The sequence below is a fragment of the Emydura macquarii genome, unplaced genomic scaffold, assembly GCF_026122565.2.
Source record: "Emydura macquarii macquarii isolate MOO-44397 ecotype Brisbane River unplaced genomic scaffold, CSIRO-AGI_Emac_v2 contig_2627, whole genome shotgun sequence".
NCBI lineage: Eukaryota > Metazoa > Chordata > Testudines > Chelidae > Emydura > Emydura macquarii.
In genome coordinates this window covers 199,324-221,142 of record NW_027132764.1, presented here as the reverse complement: position 1 = coordinate 221,142, position 21,819 = coordinate 199,324, and the positions used below count along the sequence as shown (strand labels likewise).

The 21,819-nt window shown below is 60.4% G+C and overlaps 3 protein-coding genes across 7 annotated transcripts; 2 read left to right on the top strand and 1 right to left on the bottom strand.

Moving 5' to 3' along the window:
- The first annotated feature begins 156 nt into the window (after window positions 1-156).
- Window positions 157-7,960, top strand: MAZ (MYC associated zinc finger protein). Of its 4 annotated transcripts, none has more exons than XM_067563867.1 (7): window positions 157-265; window positions 1,274-1,363; window positions 3,411-4,174; window positions 4,345-4,408; window positions 4,697-4,868; window positions 5,854-6,085; window positions 6,513-7,960. In XM_067563867.1, the coding sequence occupies exons 1-6, from the start codon at window positions 230-232 to the stop codon at window positions 6,069-6,071; spliced, it is 1,344 nt and encodes a 447-aa protein (XP_067419968.1). In that variant the 5' UTR covers window positions 157-229; the 3' UTR covers window positions 6,072-6,085; window positions 6,513-7,960. The 4 variants fall into 4 exon arrangements, with proteins under 4 accessions (XP_067419968.1, XP_067419971.1, XP_067419969.1 ...); XM_067563868.1 differs by having other exon boundaries at window positions 187-265; window positions 1,277-1,363; XM_067563870.1 differs by lacking the exon at window positions 5,854-6,085.
- A 120-nt stretch (window positions 7,961-8,080) lies between these two features.
- On the top strand, window positions 8,081-11,594 carry PRRT2 (proline rich transmembrane protein 2). 2 transcript variants are annotated; one of them, XM_067563876.1, is made up of 4 exons: window positions 8,081-8,206; window positions 8,840-9,364; window positions 9,800-9,932; window positions 10,887-11,594. In XM_067563876.1, the coding sequence occupies exons 2-4, from the start codon at window positions 8,849-8,851 to the stop codon at window positions 10,895-10,897; spliced, it is 660 nt and encodes a 219-aa protein (XP_067419977.1). In that variant the 5' UTR covers window positions 8,081-8,206; window positions 8,840-8,848; the 3' UTR covers window positions 10,898-11,594. The 2 variants fall into 2 exon arrangements, with proteins under 2 accessions (XP_067419977.1, XP_067419976.1); XM_067563875.1 differs by lacking the exon at window positions 8,081-8,206 and adding an exon at window positions 8,369-8,552.
- Window positions 11,595-12,050: 456 nt separating this feature from the next.
- On the bottom strand, window positions 12,051-19,226 carry CDIPT (CDP-diacylglycerol--inositol 3-phosphatidyltransferase). Its single transcript, XM_067563877.1, has 6 exons — window positions 19,120-19,226; window positions 15,553-15,687; window positions 15,271-15,424; window positions 15,008-15,089; window positions 14,486-14,567; window positions 12,051-13,220 (listed from the first exon to the last, which is right to left on the bottom strand). The coding sequence occupies exons 1-6, from the start codon at window positions 19,160-19,162 to the stop codon at window positions 13,069-13,071; spliced, it is 648 nt and encodes a 215-aa protein (XP_067419978.1). The 5' UTR covers window positions 19,163-19,226; the 3' UTR covers window positions 12,051-13,068.
- Window positions 19,227-21,819: the final 2,593 nt, after the last annotated feature.

Genomic DNA, 21,819 nt, shown 5'->3' with positions numbered 1-21,819 from the left:
CAAGGACCCCTGCTCCGGCCAATCACCCGCCCCCCCCCCCCCCTCGGAGAGCCTCTCACGCGCAGGGAGCGCGCGGCGCTGAAGGGGCCAATCAGCGCCCGCGTCGAGGTGTCCTCGCGCCGCTGCCTCCTCGCTCACCCCCTCCCACCTCACTCCCCCCGCCCGCGCGGCGCTGCTCCTGCTCCCTGCTCGCTCCCCCCGCCCTCCCCGGCCCCCGCCCGCCGCCGCCATGGACCCGAGCAACTGGAGCAGCTTCATCTTCCAGGTACCCCCCCCCGCCCCGCCCGCCGCGAGCCTGCGCGGGGGGGCCGCTCCTCGCGCCCGGCCCCCGCCCTCCGAACCCTGCGGGCGGGGCTGCCTCGGCGGAGGCGGGGCCGCGCACCGCCCAACACCCGCCGTGCGCGCTCCCGCGCCGCGCAGTTACCCTTCCTCGCCGTGACCCCTCCCCTCCTAGGGACCCTTCCCTCGTCGCGTGACTCCCCCGCCCCTCCCCCACCGCCGCCTGACCCCTCCCCTCCCAGGGTCCTTTGCCCCCCCCCCGTGACTCCTCCCCCTCGGGGCCCCTCTCCTCACACAGACCCCTCCCACCCCGTAAGCCCACCTCCCCGGGCCCCTCCCCCACCCCACCGCTCCCCCACCTCATGGCCCCGCCCTCACCCCACAGCTCCCTCCCCCATCCACTGCTCCCCCACTTCATAGCCCCTCCCCCACCCCGCTGCTCCCCCACTTCATGGCCCCGCCCCTCAGAGGAACCCCAGTCCCACTGCCCCCACCATGGTTCACGCTTCTCCATACACCACATGGCGCCCTCCCTTTCCCCACCTATATCCACCTGCCTCCTCCTCTTCCCTTCTCCCCACTTCCTCCCCCACTGCCTCTGTCCCACCCACCGACACCCTTCCCCCACTGCCTTGTTCTCCTGACACTCCTCCCCCACTGTTCTGTTCTCCCTCCCCTACTGCCCCTCACTGCCTCGTTTCCCCCCTGGTCCCTGCCCTCACCACCTCATTCTCTGTTCATCCCCAACTGCCTTATTCCCTCTTAATCCTTCCCCTCAGCTGCCTCAGGTCGTCTTCACACTGCCCTCTATCTGCCCCTGCTCACCTTCCCCGTGTCCCCATATCTGTTCATATTGGACAAACTTTGGCCATCATTAGGGACCAGAGTTAACGCTTGCACTGATGAGCCCAGTATTTCCCATCCCCTCCCCAGGGTTCAGTGACTCTCAGGCTGTGTCTCTTGGCTCCTCTGACCCCCTTTCCTCTCCCATTAGCAGAGTCACACACAGAATCCCCTCCAGGTCGGGCCTGAAATCCAGTCCAGGTTTTTCGCCAGCCAGGGCTGCACCCAGAGCCCTTTCCAGGTGAGCAAATGCTGCCTCAGGGACATGGGGCCTTTCCCCTCTAGGGGGCGCCAGTTCCAGTCTGTGCCCAAGGTGGGGAATTGGCTGGCTTGGGATGGGGGATGGAGCAGGCCTTTCCCCTCTAGGGGGCACTGAGTCTGACCTATCCCCAGAAGTGGCTGCATCTCAGCACCAGGCGAGGTGTCCCTGTAGCGCTTTAGTCTGACAGAAACACTCTGCTTTTGTTATCTTTACGTTGTCTTAGAACCTTTCACAAATGGCAAAACAAGAAAATTATGTTTCTAAAATGCCAAACTTCCTTTTTAATGTAGTTTTGGAAATATCTCTTTTAAGGGTAAAATACATTTTAAAATTCCTCTTATAACTGTGTCCTGCAGCTCATAATTGCATCTGATTTGATTATAAAATTTCTAATTGATGATGCCATCTTATTACCTGGATGTGTGATCAATTACATGAAGTACATAGCAATGGTGTTACTGAGAAAGTTTTAAATGGGTCTTGGGGATCACAGTTAGGGTTACTAATGAAAAACATAATGACAAGGAATTATTTTAAAATAGATAAACTGGAATATTTCTACAAATTTTTGCTATTTAGATCCACGCTCTAGTAACGTTTAGCTGTTTGAAATCAGCGATCTGAATTACACTTTATCTGTGTCATGATAGGTAATCCCTGCCCACAAAGTTGTATACACCTTTATTTTTAGGAGGGCGCATTCATCCATTGAAATCAGTAAGAGGGTTTCATGGCTTAAAATTAAGCCTATGCAGAAATCTGCATAGGAGCAGGACCTTAAATGGTCAGAATACAGTTAATGGAAGTTTTTTGGGCTTGAATTGCCTAGTTTTTTCCCTCAATTAAAATAAAGTGAGCTGGGTTTGTGTTGAAATTTCTCCCAGTTTATTTTTTAAATAATTTATTTTAAAAAGTGAGGAATTCCAGCATGAAAAATCTTTAATTTAAGAGAGTTCTTTGTTTCAAGAGTTTCTCCAGATTAATAAACCAATGAAGCTTTAATCTAATTAGACATTTACATTATATAAGTGATATGACTATGTATGCATTACATTATATTTTGATTGCATTTTCTCTTACGGTAAGACATTAAATTGTATTGGTATTCTCATAGCTTTTCCTTAATTAAGTTTTTTAAAATTGTGTTGGAATTTCTCGTTTAATTATTTAAAACAATACATTGATTTTTTTTTTTACCTAAAATATCTGAGTTTTTTATATTTATATATATATATATATATATATATATATATATATATAAATAAATAAATATCTTATTAAGTTAAGGAGATTTTTAGATGATATGTACTTCCTCCCCCCCATAGATATTTTACTTTATCTTTTAGAAAATGGGAAATTGCAGCCCTAATATTTTGAATGTATTGAGAAACCCCTTGAAAATTGTAGGACAAACTAACATGGTTAATTTTTTATTTTAAAGGCCTGTATTTTTGTTGTGCTGGATTTTCCACAGATTGTATTAAATAAATCGTAAAATATGTTTGTTGTGGAATTTATTTACAGGTAACAAAATGTTTGGGTTCTGTTTGGGTTTTTTTTCCTGTTGTTGGAGAAGCAAAAGTTTTTTCCATGTCCTTTTAAATATTTAAAATAAAATCTGACAACATTTTGGTTTAAATTAGAACATGACAGGATTGGAAACAAAATAAAGTCACCAAAACTGAGGGATGCTCAATTCCCAGGTTGAAAAAATTAAATAACAGGCTTTTGGGAATTGCTTCTGCGTTTGTTATCTGGTAAGGTAATTTAGCTTTCGGAGCTTGGAATTTCCCAGGGTTGGTTTGTTTTTTAATTAATTTAAAAAACTTAAATTTTTTTTTTTAAAAAATTGGGGCTGGAATTTCCAAGGCTTTTATGTCTGTTACCGAAGTTTTGGGGGCCGGAATTTCCTAGGATTTTCATTTTAGGAGATTTTGGGGCTGGAATTAGCCCTGGTTGTTTTTGAGTGAACGCCCCCTGTGAGTCTGCCCCCACCTCCTTCTAACCTCCTCTCCCTTCCCTGCAGGCTGCCGCGGCGGCGGCCCCACCACCCCCTCCAGCCACCCCTGCCGATTCCCTGCAGGTGGATCTGCTTCCTGTGCTGGCAGCCGCCCAGGAGACGGCGGCGGCTGCGGCAGTGGTGGCGGCTGCCACAGCCTCAGCCCCGGCCGCCTCCACGGTGGACACGGCAGCCCTGAAGCAGCAGCAGCCAGGGTCTGAGGGGAGCGGGGGGCAGGTGGCCCCGGCTCCGCAGGCCGCCCCGCAAGCCTCCCCGGCCCAGCCGCCTGCCCCGCCCCCATCCAGCGAGGCCCAGAAGAAGTCCAAGAGCAAGGGGCCATACATCTGCTCACTGTGCGCCAAGGAGTTTAAGAACGGCTACAATCTGCGGCGCCATGAGGCCATCCACACGGGCGCCAAGGCTGCCCGCGCCAGCCCTGCCGCCATGAAGATGCCAACCATGGTGCCCCTCAGCCTGCTGAGTGTCTCGGCCCTGGGTGGGGGTGGGGCGGCAGCGCCGGAGGGGGGTGGGGCGGCGGGGCTGGTGACCACTACGGCCTCCGGCAAGCGGATCCGGAAGAACCACGCCTGCGAGATGTGTGGCAAGGCCTTCCGCGATGTCTACCACCTCAACCGGCATAAGCTGTCACACTCGGACGAGAAGCCCTACCAGTGCCCCGTGTGCCAGCAGCGCTTCAAGCGCAAGGATCGCATGAGCTACCACGTGCGCTCGCATGACGGCGCCGTCCACAAGCCCTACATCTGCAGCCACTGCGGCAAGAGCTTCTCCCGGTATGGCCACCACAGGACGTTGGAGGGAGCGGGGCGGAAATGGGGTGGGGACTTACCTGGTGGAGCAGAGCGGGGGAGAGAGTCCCTCTTCGAACTGTGGGTCTCCTCCCCCCAGAAGGACTGTGCGGGGGTGGTGGCCGAGCCATGACCTGCGTTTGCTCCCCCTGCAGGCCGGACCATCTCAACAGCCATGTGCGCCAGGTGCACTCGACAGAGAGACCCTTCAAATGTGAGGTACCTGCCCCTGGCGGCCCCTGCGCCCTACCAGCTCCCCCACACACAGCCCCTCTGGAGACCGCAACAGGGAATGGGGCCTAGGCATCTGGGATAGCTCTCCTGGGGGCCCCGCATCATTTAGAGAGACTGGGATGGGGGATGGGACCCCGGCATCCAGGACAGCTCCCCTAGGGGCCCTGCAGCGCTCCCAGAGAGATCGAGGTGGGGGACGGGACCCCGGCATCCGGGAGGGCAGCCCAGGGTGCCGTCCCCTCGGCTCGCTCCTAACGCCTCTGCTCCCGCCAGACGTGCGAGGCAGCCTTTGCCACGAAGGACCGGCTGCGGGCACACACGGTGCGCCACGAGGAGAAGGTGCCCTGCCACGTGTGTGGCAAGATGCTGAGTGCCGCCTACATCACGGACCACATGAAGGTGCACAGCCAGGGGCCCAACCACATCTGCGAGCTGTGCAACAAAGGTAGGAGCGGGACAGCCGCCCGGCGCCGAGGGGGTCCCACTGGGAGGCCCACAGGGGTGTGAGTGAGTGAGTGACTGACCCAGACCGAGCCGCACCCACTCCATGCAGGGTGTCCCTCGGTGCATGCACCGAACTTCAGAGCCACCTGGCCTCGGTGCCTCTATTCCACCTCCCCTGAGCTCTGCCAGACTGCCCAGCATAGCCCCGGGTGTGCGGGTGCCTGGCCCGGGGCGGGCCCCGTCTCCCCAGGGTGCCGGGTGTGCGGGTGCCTGGCTCGGGGCGGGCCCCGTCTCCCCAGGGCGCCCAGTAGGACGCAGTCACCTGGGGGGTTCCCTGCACCAAGGAAATGCCCCTGCAGATGAGGTAGGTGAAGGTGGCAGATGTGACACCTGCCCCTTCGTGGTGGGCCCGTTACCGCACTGCCATCTTCCTGGGTCCTGCCACCTGAGCAGCCCCCGAGGCTGTCAGGAAGAAGCCAGGTCCAGCAATGGCAGCTGAGCTGGCTGTACTCGGTGCGTGGGGCCAGGGCACCCATGCGGCCAGGCCGGGTGGGCTGTGGTTGTCACGCTCATATGTTAACAAGCTTGCGCTTCTCAGGTTTTCTCACCCAGTTCTGAGATGCAGCCGCCTCTGGGGTGGAGCGTGGAGGCTGTTTATGGAGGGACCCCTCATCTGGTGCTGAGATGCAGCCGCCTCTGGGGTGAGGTGCAGCGGCTGTTTATAGTGGGGACTCCTCCTCTGGTGCTCAGATGCAGCCGCCTCTGGGGTGGGGCGCCAGGGCTGTTTATAGTGGGACCCCTCCTCCAGTGCTCAGATGCAGCCGCCTCTGGGGTGGGGTGCCAGGGCTGTTTATACAAGGACTCCTTGCCCCGTGCTGAGATGCAGCCGCCCCTGGGGCTGGGCGCCGCAGAGGCAGAGTATAATAGGCCCCAGGGTTGTGTGGTGGACGCTGACCTGGTGGTTTGTCCTTCTCGCCCCCCCGTAGGGTTCACCACAGCGGCTTACCTCAGGGTGCATGCAGTCAAGGACCACGGACTGTCGGCCCCGCGGGTGGAGCGCTTCCTGTGCAAGCTGTGTGGTGTGCACTGTAAGACCCCGGCACAGCTCAACGGGCACCTGCAGACGCACGCTGGGGCCGGAGCCGGAGAGGGGGCCGGGGCCGGGGCCGGGGCCGCGCTCGCTGAGGCCCAACCGCTGCGGTGAATCACCAGGGACAGGCAAGCTGCGCACCTACTCCGGGAGGGGAACCTAGGAGTCCTGGGGGTGGCTGCATCAGGGCTCTGCGCCCCGAGGTCTATAGGGAACCCAGGAGTCCTGGGGCGGCTGCATCAGGGTCTGTGTCCCGAGGTCTATAGGGAACCCAGGAGTCCTGGGGCAGCTGCATCAGACTTTGCGCCCGAAGGTCTATAGGGAACCCAGGAGTCCTGGGGCGGCTGCATCAGGATCTGTGCCCCAAAATCCATGGAGCTGGTGTTACTCCCTTCCCCCTCTCTGAGTGCGTGTCCGTGTGTCTGAGTGCAGGGTCCGTCTGTCTGTGGGCACAGCGGTGCTAGCTGCACAGGTGTCAGTAGGGTTCAGAGTTAACAGGCCATGGGGGGGGATTCTGGGAGGCCCCCCCACTCTGATCTCTGTCTCCCCGCACAGGTACGGGCGAGCTGTGCCCCCTGGCGGCGGCGGCGGCCCCGCCCACGTCGGCAGTCACCGTCCTGCCCATGGAGGGGGCCCCGGTGGTGAGCCAGCCGCTCCCCACGCAGCCCTGGTGATTCCTGGGGGGGCAGGAGCCGATCCGCCCCCCAAAGTTGTCCCCCCACAACCTGGCAGCTGGAGCCCCCCACGGCGGCGCTGGAACCGGAACCTGTGTCCAGAGAGGATCAAATGTCGGTCCTTTCCTTGCGCTTGGCAAAGGGGGGGATGCAATACTGGACCGATGGGGGTCCCCTGACCTTCCCCCTACCTTCCCCTCCCCAGTCAGGCCAGACAGCCTGCCCCTTCTTTTCTCCCTCTCTAAACTTCCTCTTCCCTCTGGACGGGGGTGTCCCCCCAATAGCTCCCTACCTGCCCCCTAAAATAAATCTTATGCGATCCTGGGCAAGGGAACGGGAGTGGAGGGGGCCATAACCCCCCTGCTGCGGCCCCACTGTGCCCACTCCCTGGGTCCAGCCCCCCGCTAGCCACAGTCACAAAAAGGGGCTGGAGATCAGGGCTGGCCTAGCGGGAGGCTGTGCAGGGGGGAGCCCTGGGATGAGGACTGGGGGGGTGTCACTGATGCAGGGAGGGGGGTTGTTAGCTCCTTCTTGTCAGCAACCCATGTCTCCCTGCAGCCCCTCGTGTGGCCCCCCCGAACTCCCCTCCCACATAGGAGCCCCCAATTCCCTCCTGGTCTGGGGTCCCTCCAGCTTCCCCCTCAGCCTTGGCACCTGCCCCCCAGCAGGCCCTGACCCCCTCCTGCCCCCCACGTTTTCTGAGGGATTTTATGATTTTTTTTCGGTTTCTCGTGTTCGTGTTCTTGGTCCTGTCGCGTCTCGCGTTTCTCAGCCCCTGCAGCCAGCGGTGCAGCCCCCTGTCCCCTGCATGGCCCCTGACTTAGGGGGATCCCCGCCGTCCCCACGCCCCCCATGCGCTCTCTCTTTTGTATTGTATGAAAACGACAACGAGAAGGACAAATAAACAAGCCGAGCCTGGAGTTTTTTTTCTAAGGTGAAATGTAACGAGCGGCAGAGACCCGGTGCCCCTTTCCCGCCGCCCCAGGCCCCGCTTTCCACCCCGGCTCCCCCCGGCCCCACGTCCTAACCTGTCTGGACAGCGAAAGATTTTAGTAAAAACTGAAAAACCTGCAACCTGCTGTTTGTTTATTGTAGGGTCTCAAAAGCAGCAGCCGCCAGCGCGTGGGTGGGGGCCAATGGACGTTGTGGGGGTGTCTCCGCCCTCACCTTCGCTCCCCACCCCCCCCCCCCGCTTGGCCCCATCCCCCACCGTTAATCTCTCGTTTCCTCCGCTCCCCTGGCCCCCCACGGCGCCGCTCGCCCCATGAAGCTGCTAATGGGCCCCGCCCTGAGCCCTGCGGGGGGCGGGCGAGAGACACATGGGGGGCACCGGAGCAACAGCTGGGAGCGGCCCCTCCCCCAGCGCCTCCTGCAGCGGCGCGGGGGCTGCGGTGGGGGTGTCTCGGCGCAGCCGGCCGGGGCTGGGACTCCGGCTCCCCCGAGTCCCCCCACGACACCGGCTGCTATAAAACCGCCCGCTCCGGCTCCGGCCCCGCCACCAGCCTCCGCGCCGCGCTGCGCTGCGCCTGCTGCACCAGCTCCGGGAGCCTCGCTGCAATTAACCCCCCGCGCTGGGTGAGCTCGGCCGGTGCCCCTCGCTCCCGACCCGCAGCCCCCATCCTGTCTAGGGACCCCCCGGGCAGGGGAGACGGGGGACGGGGGGGCCTGAGCTGACTCTGCTCCAGTCTGGAGGCGCCTGCCGCTGCATGTGACGGGTCTGGGGGCGGGAGTTCGGAATTGGGGGGGTCGCGGGGAGCAGCCTCAGCCCCAGACAAAGCCGGGGGGGCCGAGCTGTTGCATCCCGCCCAGTCCCTAAGCCGGAGCGTTTCCCTAGCTCTCTCCAGCCCCTCCGGGGGAGGGGGCCCTGGCTGCATCTGCCGCGCCCGGCCCGGGGCCCCCAGCAGCTCGGGCAGCTCGACAGGTAGGGACCGACCTTCCCTGCAGAGAGGCCCCCGGGCCGGCAGAACGGGGGGCAGGGATAGGGGGGCGCCGCCTGCTTCCCCCATCTTGCAATGAAGGGAAAACAAGCCAAGACACGGCCCCCAACAGAGAGAGGGGATGGGAGGGGGTTGAGGGGTGGGACAGTGGGTGGGGGGTTTGGGCAGTGGGGGATGGAAGCAGGCTTGAGGGGGGCAGTCTGGGGGGATTGTGAGTAGTCATGGCCAGGGGACGGGTCCCCGTGTCTCTACCCCCCATCTCTTCCCACAGGGCCCCCCAATGTCGGACGACACAGAGAAGAAGGAAGAGACGCCCCCCCCGGGGCCAACAGAGCTGCCACCACAGCCCCCCCAGACTCTCCCCTCGGCCCCAGATGCCCCCCCATCACCAACAGTGACTGTGACGGTGGAGGTTGAGGGGGCCCCTGCAGCCCCCCAGGAAAACGGCGAGGCCGTGGCACTGGGGGGTGGCCCCAGCACGTCCCCCCATCTCCCCAACTCCCCGAGGCCCTCTTGCCCCACCCATGCCCCCCCGCGCTCCAAATCTGCCTCGCTGGGAGACTTGGGGGGCAAGGCCAGCGCTAATGGGGGGCCACGGGTGGGGGGCAGCCTGGCAGGGTCCCATGTGCACCTGGCCGGGGCAGGGTCCCCCCGTCCCAGCCTGACCCGCCAGCCCTCAGGAGGTGAGGGGGGGCCTGAGGCGGAGAAGCCCCGGGATTTTATCCTGCTGGCTGCGCTATCCTGCTTCTGCCCCATCTGGCCTATCAACATCGTGGCCTTCGTGTACTCCGTCATGGTGAGAACCACCCCCCGCCGGGCCCCGCTGTGCCCCTGGGCCCCCCCCACTGTGCCCTGATACCCCCAAATCCCCTACTACACTCCGTACCCCAACCCACTGCGCCCAATTCCCCCCTGCACTCCAGTCCCCCGCAGCACCCCCTACTTAGCACCAGTATCCCCCCATGCCAACACCCCGCAACCATCCACGGTGAACCACTAGCCCCCACTGCACCCCAATATCCCCACTGCCTTCCCCAGCCCCCCCCAAAATAGCCCACATCCCCTCCTGCTGCATCCCCAAACTGCAACTCTTCACCATTATCTCCCTGTGCCCCAGCACCCCCGTGGTCCCTAGGATCTCTCTGGGCCCACACACACGCCTGCCCTGCCCTGATGTGGGGGAGGGGGTAGTGGGGTGGGACACCTGGGCTCACCCTGTCTCTCCCTGCAGTCCCGGAACAGCCTGCAGCAGGGCGACGTGGATGGGGCGCGGCGCCTGGGCCGCGTGGCCAAACTGCTGAGCATCGTGGCACTGCTGGGGGGCGTCGTCATCATCGTCCTCTCGCTCGCCATCAACTTCGGCTGTGAGTGCGCCCCATCACGCGTGCCCCCAGAACCTCCATACATCCCACATGACCCCCCAGGCCCTGAGAGGCACCCAGATAGCCCCACGATTCCCACGGGCCAGGATACGCCCTGCGACCCAAAGCAGCCGCTGGGATCCCAGGACCCTGAGATGCCCCTATGAACTCCAATTTGCCCCATGTGATGTCCCAAGACCCTGAAACACCCCATGGTACCCACATGTGCCCTGCATGATCCCCAGGATGTCCCACCCAGACCATCAGATACATCCCACATAGCCCCCCCGGGAACCTGATTTGCCACGTACAATCCCCCTGGGATCCTGAAACGGCTGCACAGCTCCTCAGCACCTGATACGCCCCCACAGGACCCAAATACTCCCCACATGATCCCCCTGGGATCCTCATTCATGCCTGGGAACCCCAGTTTGCCTCTCATGACCCCCTGGGCCCCCAAATGGCCCTCAAGACCCAGATAAGTCTTACACAATCCACAGTGCGCCCAACCCCTGAGATCCTGATACACCAGTGGGATCCCACTATGTCCCCCAGGACCTGGTACACCCTTCATGACACCCCAGACCCTGATAGGCCCCTCCAGGACCTTGAAACAGCCACCTGGGACCTCAAAACAGCCACTGGGGGCCCCAAAACACCGCTCAATGCCCTCACGATACCTCCAGACCCCAAAATGTCCTGCAATGTCCCCGGGACCCCAATACACCTTGCACTCCCCCAGGCCCTCCTATGCCCCACCCAACTCCCCTGGGACTTTTATCCCTACATGCCCCTTCCCTGATACACCCCCCACATGATCCCCTGAGACTGCAACTCCCCCCCAGGACCCATTTGACCCACCCCTGCACGATCCCCCTGGTACCCTGATCCCTGCACTAACTGACCTTCTCTTCCCCCCCCCCCATACCCCGCTTCCCACTCCCCATCCCTCCCCAGTGTTCCAGTGACGACGACTCCAAGCTGCCCCCGGCCCCCCCGACCCAGGAGCCCCAGTCAGCACTGGCCAAAGGGGGACCAAACATCCAGCCATGGGGGGGGGGGGGACTGCAGCAGCCACGGAGGGGGTGGCCTCCCATCCCCCGCCTTGGTGCGGGCACTGGAGAAGAACGGAAGGAGAGAATGGAGGCAGCAGCCCCCAGCTGTCCTACCATCCATCCAGCCATCCCACTGTCTGTACGTCTATCCCGCCAGCCATCCTGCTGTCCATCTGTCCTGCTTTCTATCCCCCCCAATGCTCCCTCCTTTCCTTGCCCTCCCCCCTCCCGTCTCGTCCCTTCCACAGGGAATAAAACTCTTTCGATTTCCATGTTTACAAGACAAGCAGCAGCGGGGGGCCCAAGACGCCGGCGGGGGCCCTCTGCTGGGGGGGGGGGACGTTTACATCCCAGCCTGCTCCCCCCAAAAGGATGAATGACCCAGAGCCAGCGAAGGAGACACCGGGCCCCCGCCTGGTGGGGACAGAGCCAGCCGGGAGCCAGGCTGTCTGGGCCAACGGTGGGACGTGGCGCACGGCCACTGGGCAAACACACCACTGGGGGGGGGCGGAAATCGAGAGGCCACGCGGCCCCGATTCGCCCCTCCCCAGCTGAGCCTATTTCCGGCCCCCCAGCGGCCACGGGGGGGCCAGCCGGTGTCTGAGTTGGGCACTGGGCCAGGGTGGAGGCGCGAAGCCACCCAGGTCTGACCCATTTACAGCCAGCCTCGAACCGGTGCTGGGCCTGAGGAAGGACAGAGTGAAATGGGCTCACAGGGAGGAGAGATGTGCTGTGTCCCCAACAGCTGGGCTGGTGCTGTGGGCCCAAAACCACGGCACGAGAAAGGCCTGAAGGAGGCGGGGGGAACCGGCCCCACCCTGGCCCCACGTGACTTCAGACTGTTACAGACCTAACTGAGCGGGGCTGGGCATGGGGGGCACCCCCCCATCCTAGCCCCTCCACAGAGGTCTCATCTTTGCACGCTATCCACCGGGGGGGGCAGGCGGGTGCCCGGGCTGGGTGACAGTAAAATTGGGGGGGGGGGGGGGAGGTGTTGTGATGTGGCTAAGACAGTATTATACATGCATGGTTTTATAAACGCTACTTTGAGGGGGTGGGGGGGTCCAATAACTGGCAGAGTCAGGGGCAGCCCCAGAGGCTAGGACCCTCTAAAAAGAGCATGACAGAGTTGGGAAATGGGGCACTGGCTCTCAGCTGGCCCCATGGCAGGCGAGTGGCTGGTGCAGGGCTCTCCCTTGAATCGAGCTCCTGCATGTTCTCTGTGCCGCAGTGGGGGAAGGGCCCCACCTCCATGTGGTGGCGGGGGGGGGAAAGGACTGCAGCGAACAGGTGCAGTGGTTCCCCCACCCTGGGCGTTAACCCCTCAGCCGGGCCTGCATTGAACCTGCAGGGCCCACCAACCCCCTCGCCTCCCCACAGCCTGTTTTGTAGCAATTCTGGTGCATGAGAAGCCAATAAACTCTGATGCATGAGAGTGGGTCTGTGTGTCTGTCTGCAGAACGGCATCCTCTAGCGCCCCCCGCCAGCTGCAACCAGCTGACTGTACCCATCCCCCTACCCCCACCCCACCGGGGGGCCCCTAGCTGAAATGAGACACGGGGCATGGTGCCAGCCAGTTCTTTATTGTAGCTGGACCCCTCCCTGCCCTGGGGCCAGCAGGGCTGTTAACCCCCCAGGGCCCAGGGGGCAGAGGTGGGGCCGCCACCCACACATAGTGACTGGTACATACACCAGCAGACCTCTCCCACCCTAGGCTGTGGGGCAGCCCCATGGGATGGGGGGAGAACAGGAGCTGGGGGCACAAAGCATTGTGGGAAGGAAAAGGAGCCATGGGAGCGCTGGAAAGAGAACCCCCCCCCCTTAGTTACCCCCCCCACGTGAGTGCCCCCTGAGCACAAAGCATGGTGGGGGCTAGGCCTAGGGGTGCTGCAGGAGTGCAAAGCATGATGGGAAAGTGGGAAGTCAGGCACCAATAAGGCCACCCACCCTAGACAAGCACAAAGCATCATGGGAAAATCAAGGGTACATGGGAGCAAGAATAAATAGGCCATCGTGGCCAGGAGTTGAATGCGATGCCCGGGGGGGCTGGTCCATCAGGGGGTGTCTGTCCCCCCCGCCCGCCACTACTTCTTCTTGGCCCGCTCAGCCACGTCCAGGGCAGCCATATTGCAGGAGGCGGAGAAAAGGTGTACAAGGCTGATGAGGGACTTGAGGGCGGCCAGGGGGGTTGAGATCCAGAGGACAAGACGGAAGAGACCCAGGCGTCCAGGGAGCACTGCAGAGGGAGGGGAGATGGTGACCCCACGCAGCCCAGGTGGCGCACCTCACTCCCAACCCGCAGCCCCTGCCCACCCAGCCCTGGGCGCCCCCCAGCTCACAGACTTGAAGGTCAGAAGGGACCATTGTGATCATCTAGTCTGACCTGCACAACGCAGGCCACAGACCCTCACTCACCCACTCCTGTAACAGAGCCCTGCCCTATGGCTGAGCTACTGACGTCCTCACATCATGGGTTAAAGACTTCAAGGTGCAGAGAATCCACCAGCAAGTGACCTGTGCCCCATGCTGCAGCGGAAGGCGAAAAACCCCAGGGCCTCTGCCAATCTCCCCTGGGGGAAAATTCCTTCCTGACCCCAAATATGGCCACCAGCTAAACCCTGAGCATGTGGGCAAGACTCACCAGCCGGACACCCGGAAATGATTCTCTGTATTAACTCAGAACCACATCTAACATCCCATCACAGGCCACTGGACACATTTACTGCCAGTAGTCAAAGATCAGTCAATCGCTGGATTAGGCTGTGCCCTCCAGAAACTTATCAAGCTCACGCTTGAAGCCAGATTGGTTTCTAGCCCCTCCTGCCCTTGGGATGCTGTTCCAGAACTTCACTCCTCTGATGGTTAGAAACCTGCGTCTCATTTCACGTCTAAACTTCCTGCTGGCCGGTTTATATCCATTAGTTCTTGTGTCCACATTGGTGCTTAAATAATTCCTCTCCCTCCCTGGTATTTATCCCTCTGATCTATTTAAAGAGCGCATCATATCCCCCCTCAGCCTGCTTTAGGTTAGGCTAAACAAGCTGAGCTCTTTGAGTCTCCTCTCATAAGGCAGATTTTCCATTCCTCGGATCATCCTAGTGGCCCTTCTCTGCACCTGGTCCAGTTTGAATTCATCTTTCTTAAACATAGGGGACCAGAACAGCCCCCAGTATTCCAGTTGGGGTCTCAGCAGCACCTTGTATAACGGTGCTACCACCTCCCTATCTGCTGGAAATACCTCGCCTGATGCATCCTAGGACAGCATTAGTTTTTTTCACAGCCACATCACATGGGCAGCTCAGTCATCCTGTGATCAGTCAACACGCCCAGGTCCTTCTCCTCTGTCACTTCCAACTGATGTGTCCCCAGCTTAGAGCAAAAGTTCTTGTTCGGCTGGTGCCCCTCACACCTGCTCCACAGCCCCCTGCTAGCCCAGCCCTGCCACACCCCCAGCTCTGCCGGTGTCCCCCACTCCCGACCCGCAACCCCCCATGTGCCCACCTGTAGGTCCCTCGGTGAAGTGCAGAAGGTAGAGCATGCAGTAGAAGAGCTCGTTGCCCGCACACATGATGAAGAGGACGGGCTGGGGAAAAGGGAGGAAGCAAAGTCAGCATGGCCTGTGGAACTCCCTGCCCCAGGATCCTCCTTCCAGCCCCATGGGGCTTGAGTGAGGGCAGGAGGGCTTTGGAGACTGATTCAAGGTTCTGGCACATTGGCAAAGCATTGTGGGAAATGGGGGAAGGCCCCGGGGGCTGGGAGGTCACCTGGAGCAAATAGGGCTGCCTCCAAATGACCCCCCCCTCCAATAGCTTTCCCCTCACAGAGCTAGAGGGGGAGCACAAAGCATTGTGGGAAAGGGAGGCAGCCCCAAAGACTGACACCCCCCACACTGCAAAGCATTGTGGGAAACACGTCAAGGAGAAAGAACAGACACGGGTGCGACTGGTGGGTTGGTGGGGGGGCCATGTCCTGGGCGGTGCAATGCACCCGCAGGACCATGGGGAGGGTGGGGCTGTCACTCACCCGCGAGGTGTAATAGAGCCGCAGCACCGGGTTGCCTGTCAGGTCGATGCTCTTGTGGCTGTCGCTGCCCCGAACCACAGAGCTGGGGGGAGACAGGAACATCAGCGGGGCAGGAAAAGGGGGGGGAAGGTTGGGAGCTTAAGCCTCCCCCCAGCTGCTAGGGCTGGGCACCCCCGTCCCTGACCCCAACCAGGGGACCCTGCCAACCACCAGGAAACAGTCCCCCGAGCCCCACCCCCCGGGAACCCCCTAGCCCTGCCCACCTGTGCAGATGCAGCCAGTGGCTGGCGATGTCCAGGCTCATGCTGAGCTGGTAGAGGAGGGCATGGGGTGGGTCCAGAAGCGCCAGGTTCACCAGCAGGCACATGGTGGCGCAACGATCGGTCAGCATGTCCAGCATGGCGCCGAACCGGGTCCCTGCCACCGCAGGGGGGGAGGGGTGAGAGACGAGCCCTGCCCACATAGACCGAGTCCCCAGCTCCGCATGGCGCCGGAGCACACCACTCCCCTCAGCCCCCCCCAGCCCAGGAGCGCATGGGCCCTACCTTGGTCGAGGGCGCGGGCCGCGTGTCCATCAAACGCATCGAGGAGGCCGCTGAGCAGATAGCAGGCGGCAGCCAGGCCGGGGTCACTTGGCATGAAGTAAAACGCGATGAAGAGGAGAAGGACCCGGGCATACCCTGCAGGGGACGACAAGAAATAGTGCTCCTCAGTCCCGACCCACAGCGCCCCCCTAGCCCAGTCCTGGGCTCCCCCATATATCACAGAGCCCCAGGCAGGGCCCCACCCTGCTCGGCACCATCCAAAAACGGCCCAAAGAGATGGTTCCTGCCCCAAAGAGCTTCCAACCGGGGTACAAGATTCAGAGACGCCACAGGCAGAAGGGACCATTGGCATCCAGACGCCTCCCCCCCATCAGTTTTTCTGACCCCCTCACCCCGCCCCATCACTGTCCTGCTTGAATTGCGGACATGGCATCCCCACAGCGGGGGCACCAGGGCAAAGCCAGGGAAATCACCTCTCTGCTTCTAGCAGTGGTTCCCCTGTGCGCGTGCCCCAGGATCGCATCAGCCCTTTTGGACATCACGTTGCATGGGGAACTCATGATCGGCTGGTTCTCCACACACGCCCCGCTGCCAGAGTCCCGGTTTCCCAGGCAGGGCCTGTCCGTTCCCAACCCTCTTGGTTCCCAGCTGGCCACAGGGGGATTTAGCCGTATTAAAGCACATCTTGTTTGCTTGCACCCAGCTTAAGGCCTGGCATGATAAAGCCCCAGCTAGGATGATTTAGTCAGGGTGGGTCTGGCTTGGAGCAAGAGGCGGGGGACTAAATACCTCCTGGGGTCCCTTCTCAAGTAAGCCAGCTCACCCTGTGTGTGAAAACAACACCCCCAAACCGCCTAGGCACCAAGGCTGCACGAGAAGACGTTCTTCACCTCATGGGGCATTGTTTTAAGTCTTGATCTGCAGAGCATTACGAGCCTGTCGGATTGTGCGTGCAAGCCTGGCACGCGACGTTACAAAACACGTCTCAAGGTGGGAAACTGCCACAAACAGCCTTGCAGGCAGCACCAGCGGCCAGCCAGCATTGATGGCCCCTTCGCCCCTTCAAAGGGCAGATTCCACCAGCAGGATTCTTCCAGCGGCGGCTTCGCTGCAGGAAGCCTGGTCGCAAGGGGGCTGGATTGACCAGGGAGGACGACCTCATAGTCACAAGCCTGGGACGCTTGTCCCAGGCAGGGAAAGCAAAGCATTAGCAGACTCTGCCTGCGAACGGAGGACTGGGAGCCTGCATGGACCATCTCTCAGGGGGAGAACTTCATCTGCACCATGTTCATTTCATTGGGTAACTACTTCTAGTCTCTTTACATGGGCCACTTCGGATCACATCCAAGCTGTTTTCCTGCAGTTAATAAACGTGTTCAGTGTTTCATCTCCACCAATGTGCTCTTGAATTGGCGTGTCTAGAAACCCCAGCTCAATAACAGCAGCTGCTGCATGTCTTCCCCATGAAGGGGCAGTGGGCTTATAAATCTACTTTTGGGGACAGACGCCTTTCAGTGCAGTTCTTACAACCTGTGCGGGAGTGGGGACGGGGGGATGGGCTGGTGCTTCTCTAGCGTTGGCTTTTGAGCAGCTAGGTCAGGCACTCGTACAACTCACGGGAGTGTACCCCTGCCTGGTTAAGCGCAGCTTGCTGGCAGCATCACAGAGTGCGAGGCAACCCGTTAACGTTCATGCAATCTAGCCAGGGAAAGTGCCCTGCCTGCTGCTGGGCGGGGCAATTACAGCACTGGGAGGGGTTTGCTGCGGGTCGCTAGCAAGGCATTTTGAAGGACGGCCCAGGCTGGAGAGTGAAGAACCCTAAAAGATGTGGGTGGGAAGGGACCTCAGGAGTCATCTACTCCCACCCCTGCTCAAAGCAGGGCCAACCTTAGCTAAATCATCCCAGCCAGGGCTTTGTCAAGCAGGGCCTTAAAAACCTCTAAGGATGGAGATTCCACCACCTCCCTAGGTAACCCATTCCAGTGATTCCCCACCCTCCTAGAGAAAAAGTTTTTCCTAATGTCCAACCTAGACCTCCCCCACTGCAACTTGAGACCATTTCTCCTTGTTCTGTCATCTGCCACCACCGAGAGAAGCCTAGCCCCATCCTCCCTGGAACCCCTTTCAAGTAGCTGAAGGATGCTATCAAATCTCCCTTCATTCTTCTCTTCTGCAGACTAAACAAGCCTAGTTCCTTCAGCCTCTCCTCATAAGTCTTGTGCTCCAACCCCCGAATCATTTTTGTTGCCCTCTGCTGGACTCTCTCCAATTTGTCCACATCCTTCCTGTAGTGGGGGGGGCCAAAACTGGGCAAAATACTCCAAACGCAGCCTCACCAGTGCCGAATAGAGGGGAATAATCACTTCCCTCCATCTGCTGGCAATGCTCCTATTAATGCAGCCCAATATGCTATTAGCCTTTTTGGCAACCAGGGCATACTGCTGACTCATATCCAGCTTCTTATCCACTGTAACCCCCAGGTCCTTTTCTGTAGAACTGCTGCCTAGCCCATAGGTCCCCAGTCTGTAGCAGTGCATAGGATTCTTCTGTCCCAAGTGCCGTTCCCTTCCTTCTGTCATGGGTTGTGGGAGGGGCCTGCTCATGTCATGAGCCAGCTGCATGCTCCAGGGCCATAGCCTTGCAGGGACCAGGAAGGGAGGATTTGCCCCACAGCTCAGCCCCCACAGGAGACAGGACGCTTCTCTCTAGCTGCCTGGCTGGCAAGTCAGGCCCTGAGCACGCAAGCAAGTCTCCCTGGGGCCATCCTGGAAAGGTAACTGCAATTCACTGGCGGCATCAATTCCACGGGGCTGAGTAAAACTGTATTAAACTCCAGTGTGGACATTTTTGTTCAGAATGAATTTAGCTACGCTTATGTCACTTGGGAAGTGAAATTGAATTAGGGGCATCGTGGCATGGAAAAGGGTGTTCGCACTGGGGTTTAATGTGGGTTAGCTTGTCCACTTCCATTTGACACTGCTAGTGAATTCAGATTGACTATGCTGGATGGCCCCGTGGAGACTAACCCGACATCTGAAGTGACTGGGCTGAAAACGGCACCAGCTGGACGATGCGACGGATGCTCTGGACACTGGCAGCATGATGAGAACAATCTCAACCCAGGGCTACAGTTTCTGTCAGCATCGCAGCACGGGAGGGATGTGAAGGAGGACAGGTGGCTTGGGGGAGGCTTACGGGGAAGATGCAACATAAAGGGGCTGGTCAGCAAACATAACAGGCATGATGGAGCCAGGCTGGAGGGGAAACCAGGCTCTGTCTGCAGGGGGGAGAAAGAGCAGCCATGGGCTGCAGAAAGGGGGCCACAGTGGAGGTCACGGGCCAAGGGAAGGTCCAGGCAGGGCCAGGGTGCAGCAGGGCTGGATCTGCCCAGGCTGGAGAAGACCGTGTTGTAGGGGGTGGGTGGGGAAGGCTGGGGCATCAAGACCTGCTCTGGGCCACAGGCTCCTGGGATGGCCCAACCACCCCCAGGCTGGGCCCTTCCCCCTCTGGGGGAACCAGCTCTGAGCCAGATCTGGGAACCCCCCTGAACCCGGCTCCCGCACTCACCAATGAGGTTCGGCACGAAGAGGAAGATGTTTTCATCCTTCATCTCTGCCAGCGTGGGGTCGGCTGCCCCCCAGTCAGTGCCCCAGCCCCGCCCCTCCCCCACTAGCCCAGGGCCCTCCAGTCAGTGCCCCAGCCCTGCCCCTCCCCCACTAGCCCAGGGCCCCCCAGTCAGTGCCCCAGCCCCGCCCCTCCCCCACTAGCCCAGGGCCCCCAGTCAGTGCCCCAGCCCCGCCCCTCCCCCACTAGCCCAGGGCCCCCCAGTCAGTGCCCCAGCCCTGCCCCTCCCCCACTAGCCCAGGGCCCCGTCGCCTCTCCCTACTGTGGCGCTGAGCAGGGAGAACACCTCGCTGCTGCCCCTTTAAGATCCCCGGGACTCCAACCCCCTCCCTTGGACTGTTCCAAGCTGCCCTGGGTGGGAGGCTGGAGACGGTGACAGGGTTTCCAGGGTCGGGGGGGTTAGTGAGTCCCATTCGGGAGCAGCCATTTCATTTGCGGGGGTTCCACCCTCCTTTCAGTTATGGGGGGTGCATTCTTCAACCCCCTTCGAGAGGCCCACTTGGTTCAGTCCGGGATGTTCCATTCCCCCCCCCCTTCCTGTGGCAGGGTTGGCGTCACTCAGGTTCAGCCATAGAGCAACTGGCAGGTGCGGGTTAGAGAGGCCACTTCCGGTCTCTTCTCAAGTCATGTGACTTCCGAGTACCCAAACGGGGCAAAGGAGCGTGAAGGGAAGATCGCAAAGAGTTTCCCACAATCCCCTGGGGCAGGCATAGCCCATGTCCCACAATCCCTTGGGGCTGGTGCGGCCCGTTTCCCAGCATGACCCGGCCTGGCATGGCTGAATTCCCAGAATCCCCTGGGGCTGAGCGGGGTGCTGGCCCAGTGGCCGGGTGGAACCAGGGCTGCTGGCATTGGCAGCTGGCTCAGGGCCGGTCTCAGCTGGGCTCTGTGGGCTGCTGCCCCCCCATGCTCCACCCCAGACATGGCTGCATTTCTGCAGGTGGCACTGGGACAGACAGAGCTCCAGGACGGACAGAGCCAACAGCCATGGGCAGCACCCCATAGTGGGGGTGGGTTTGCTGCCCCACGTTTATTCCAGTTTTGGACCGGGAACAGGGCTTTCCGACTGGTCAGTGTCGCTGTCCGAGGTCTCACACAGGGGCCGGTTTCGACGGGTCACCTTGCTCAGGAATTTGCCGGGTCCCCCTTGGCGGGAGGGGCAGTGGATCAGGGGCTGTGGGGCAGATGTGGGGGAAAGGGTGAGAACAGAGAGTCCCCTGGGAGAACTGCTCCCCACAAACACACACCCAGGCCTGGACCCCGCCCCCTAGCCCCTATCACTACCCTCTAGCCCCTCCTACAACCCTCTAACTCCTCCCACTTCTTACCCAGTCACAGCCCAAACCCCTTCCCACTTCCCCCTCCCATGGCCTTCTAGCCCCTCCCACTGCCCTTATAGCCCCTCCTACTGCCCTTATAGCCCCTCCTACAACCCCCTAACTCCTCCCACTTCTTACCCAGTCACAGCCCAAACCCCTTCCCACTTCCCCCTCCCATGGCCTTCTAGCCCTTCCCACTGACCTTCTAGCCTGCCCCTCTCTCCCCTCTGGCAGTGGAGCGTTACCTGAAGGGTGCTGAGCTCCTGCTCTGAGACCAGAGGTGACAAACTGTCCAGGCTGCCCGAGGGGGAGCGCCGGGGGGAGCGGCGCCGCTGAATCACAAAGGCTCCCCCCATCTGGTCCTCCAGTCGCACAGCCTCCACCTGGGGTGACACGTCAGCAGACACGGGGCGGGGGCCAGAGGGGGATGGGTGAGTCAGGGAGGGGGAAGTCCCTGGTACCTGTCTGTGGCAGGAGGGGTCACGTCCCCGGATCTGCGGTAACCTCCCCTCCTCCTCATCGGTGCCATCCTCATCCTGCACCCAGAGGGGACAGTGAGGGGCACGCAGCTGCACCCCGGGACTCCTGCCTCTCCCCCATTGCCACCTACACCCTGGGACCCCCACCCCTCCCCCATCACATCCTGCTCCCCAGGACCCCCTCCACTCCCGCCCCCATCACCATTTCCCCCTCTCCCACCCTGGGGACTCCCCCCATCATCCATTGACCCCGCAATCTCCTTCTGCCCCCATTCCTGGTCCCAGGAGTTGTTCACTCACCATCTCCCTGACACAGCGGCAGCCCCATGACCCGGATGTCTGGGTCCTGCACCAGGTGCAGCCTGAACTGAAAGAAATGGGGTGTGTGACTGGGGGTGAGGGACAGATGGATGGACAGATGGGTCCCCACCGCTCAAGGTCCCCTCGCTCACAGGCTGTGCCAGTCAGAGCAGGGCCTCTGCTGCCTCGGGGGGGCATGTTGCTCTGCAAGATGGGGTGCAGCAGGGCTGAAACAGAAAAGGGGGGAGGGGGCTGTGGGGGTGACCGTTGCAAGGAGGTGGGGTGAAGGGGCAGGGAGTGAGGGGGAGGTCACCTGCAGGCCGTGGGGGGTTGGGAGGATGGTGGGTTGAGGGGGCCTCCTGAGGTGAGGGGGCCCCAGGGAGTTGGGGGGGGGGGGTCTAGGGAAAAATCTGAAGAGCAGCGTCTGGGGGGCAGTGGGAGAGTAGGGAGGGCTCCAGGGAGCAGGGGGCTCTAGGGGCGTCTCACTGCTCTCGGCCTGGCGCATCGTCGCTGTGAACTCCTCATAGGCCAGGGGGGGCTGCAGC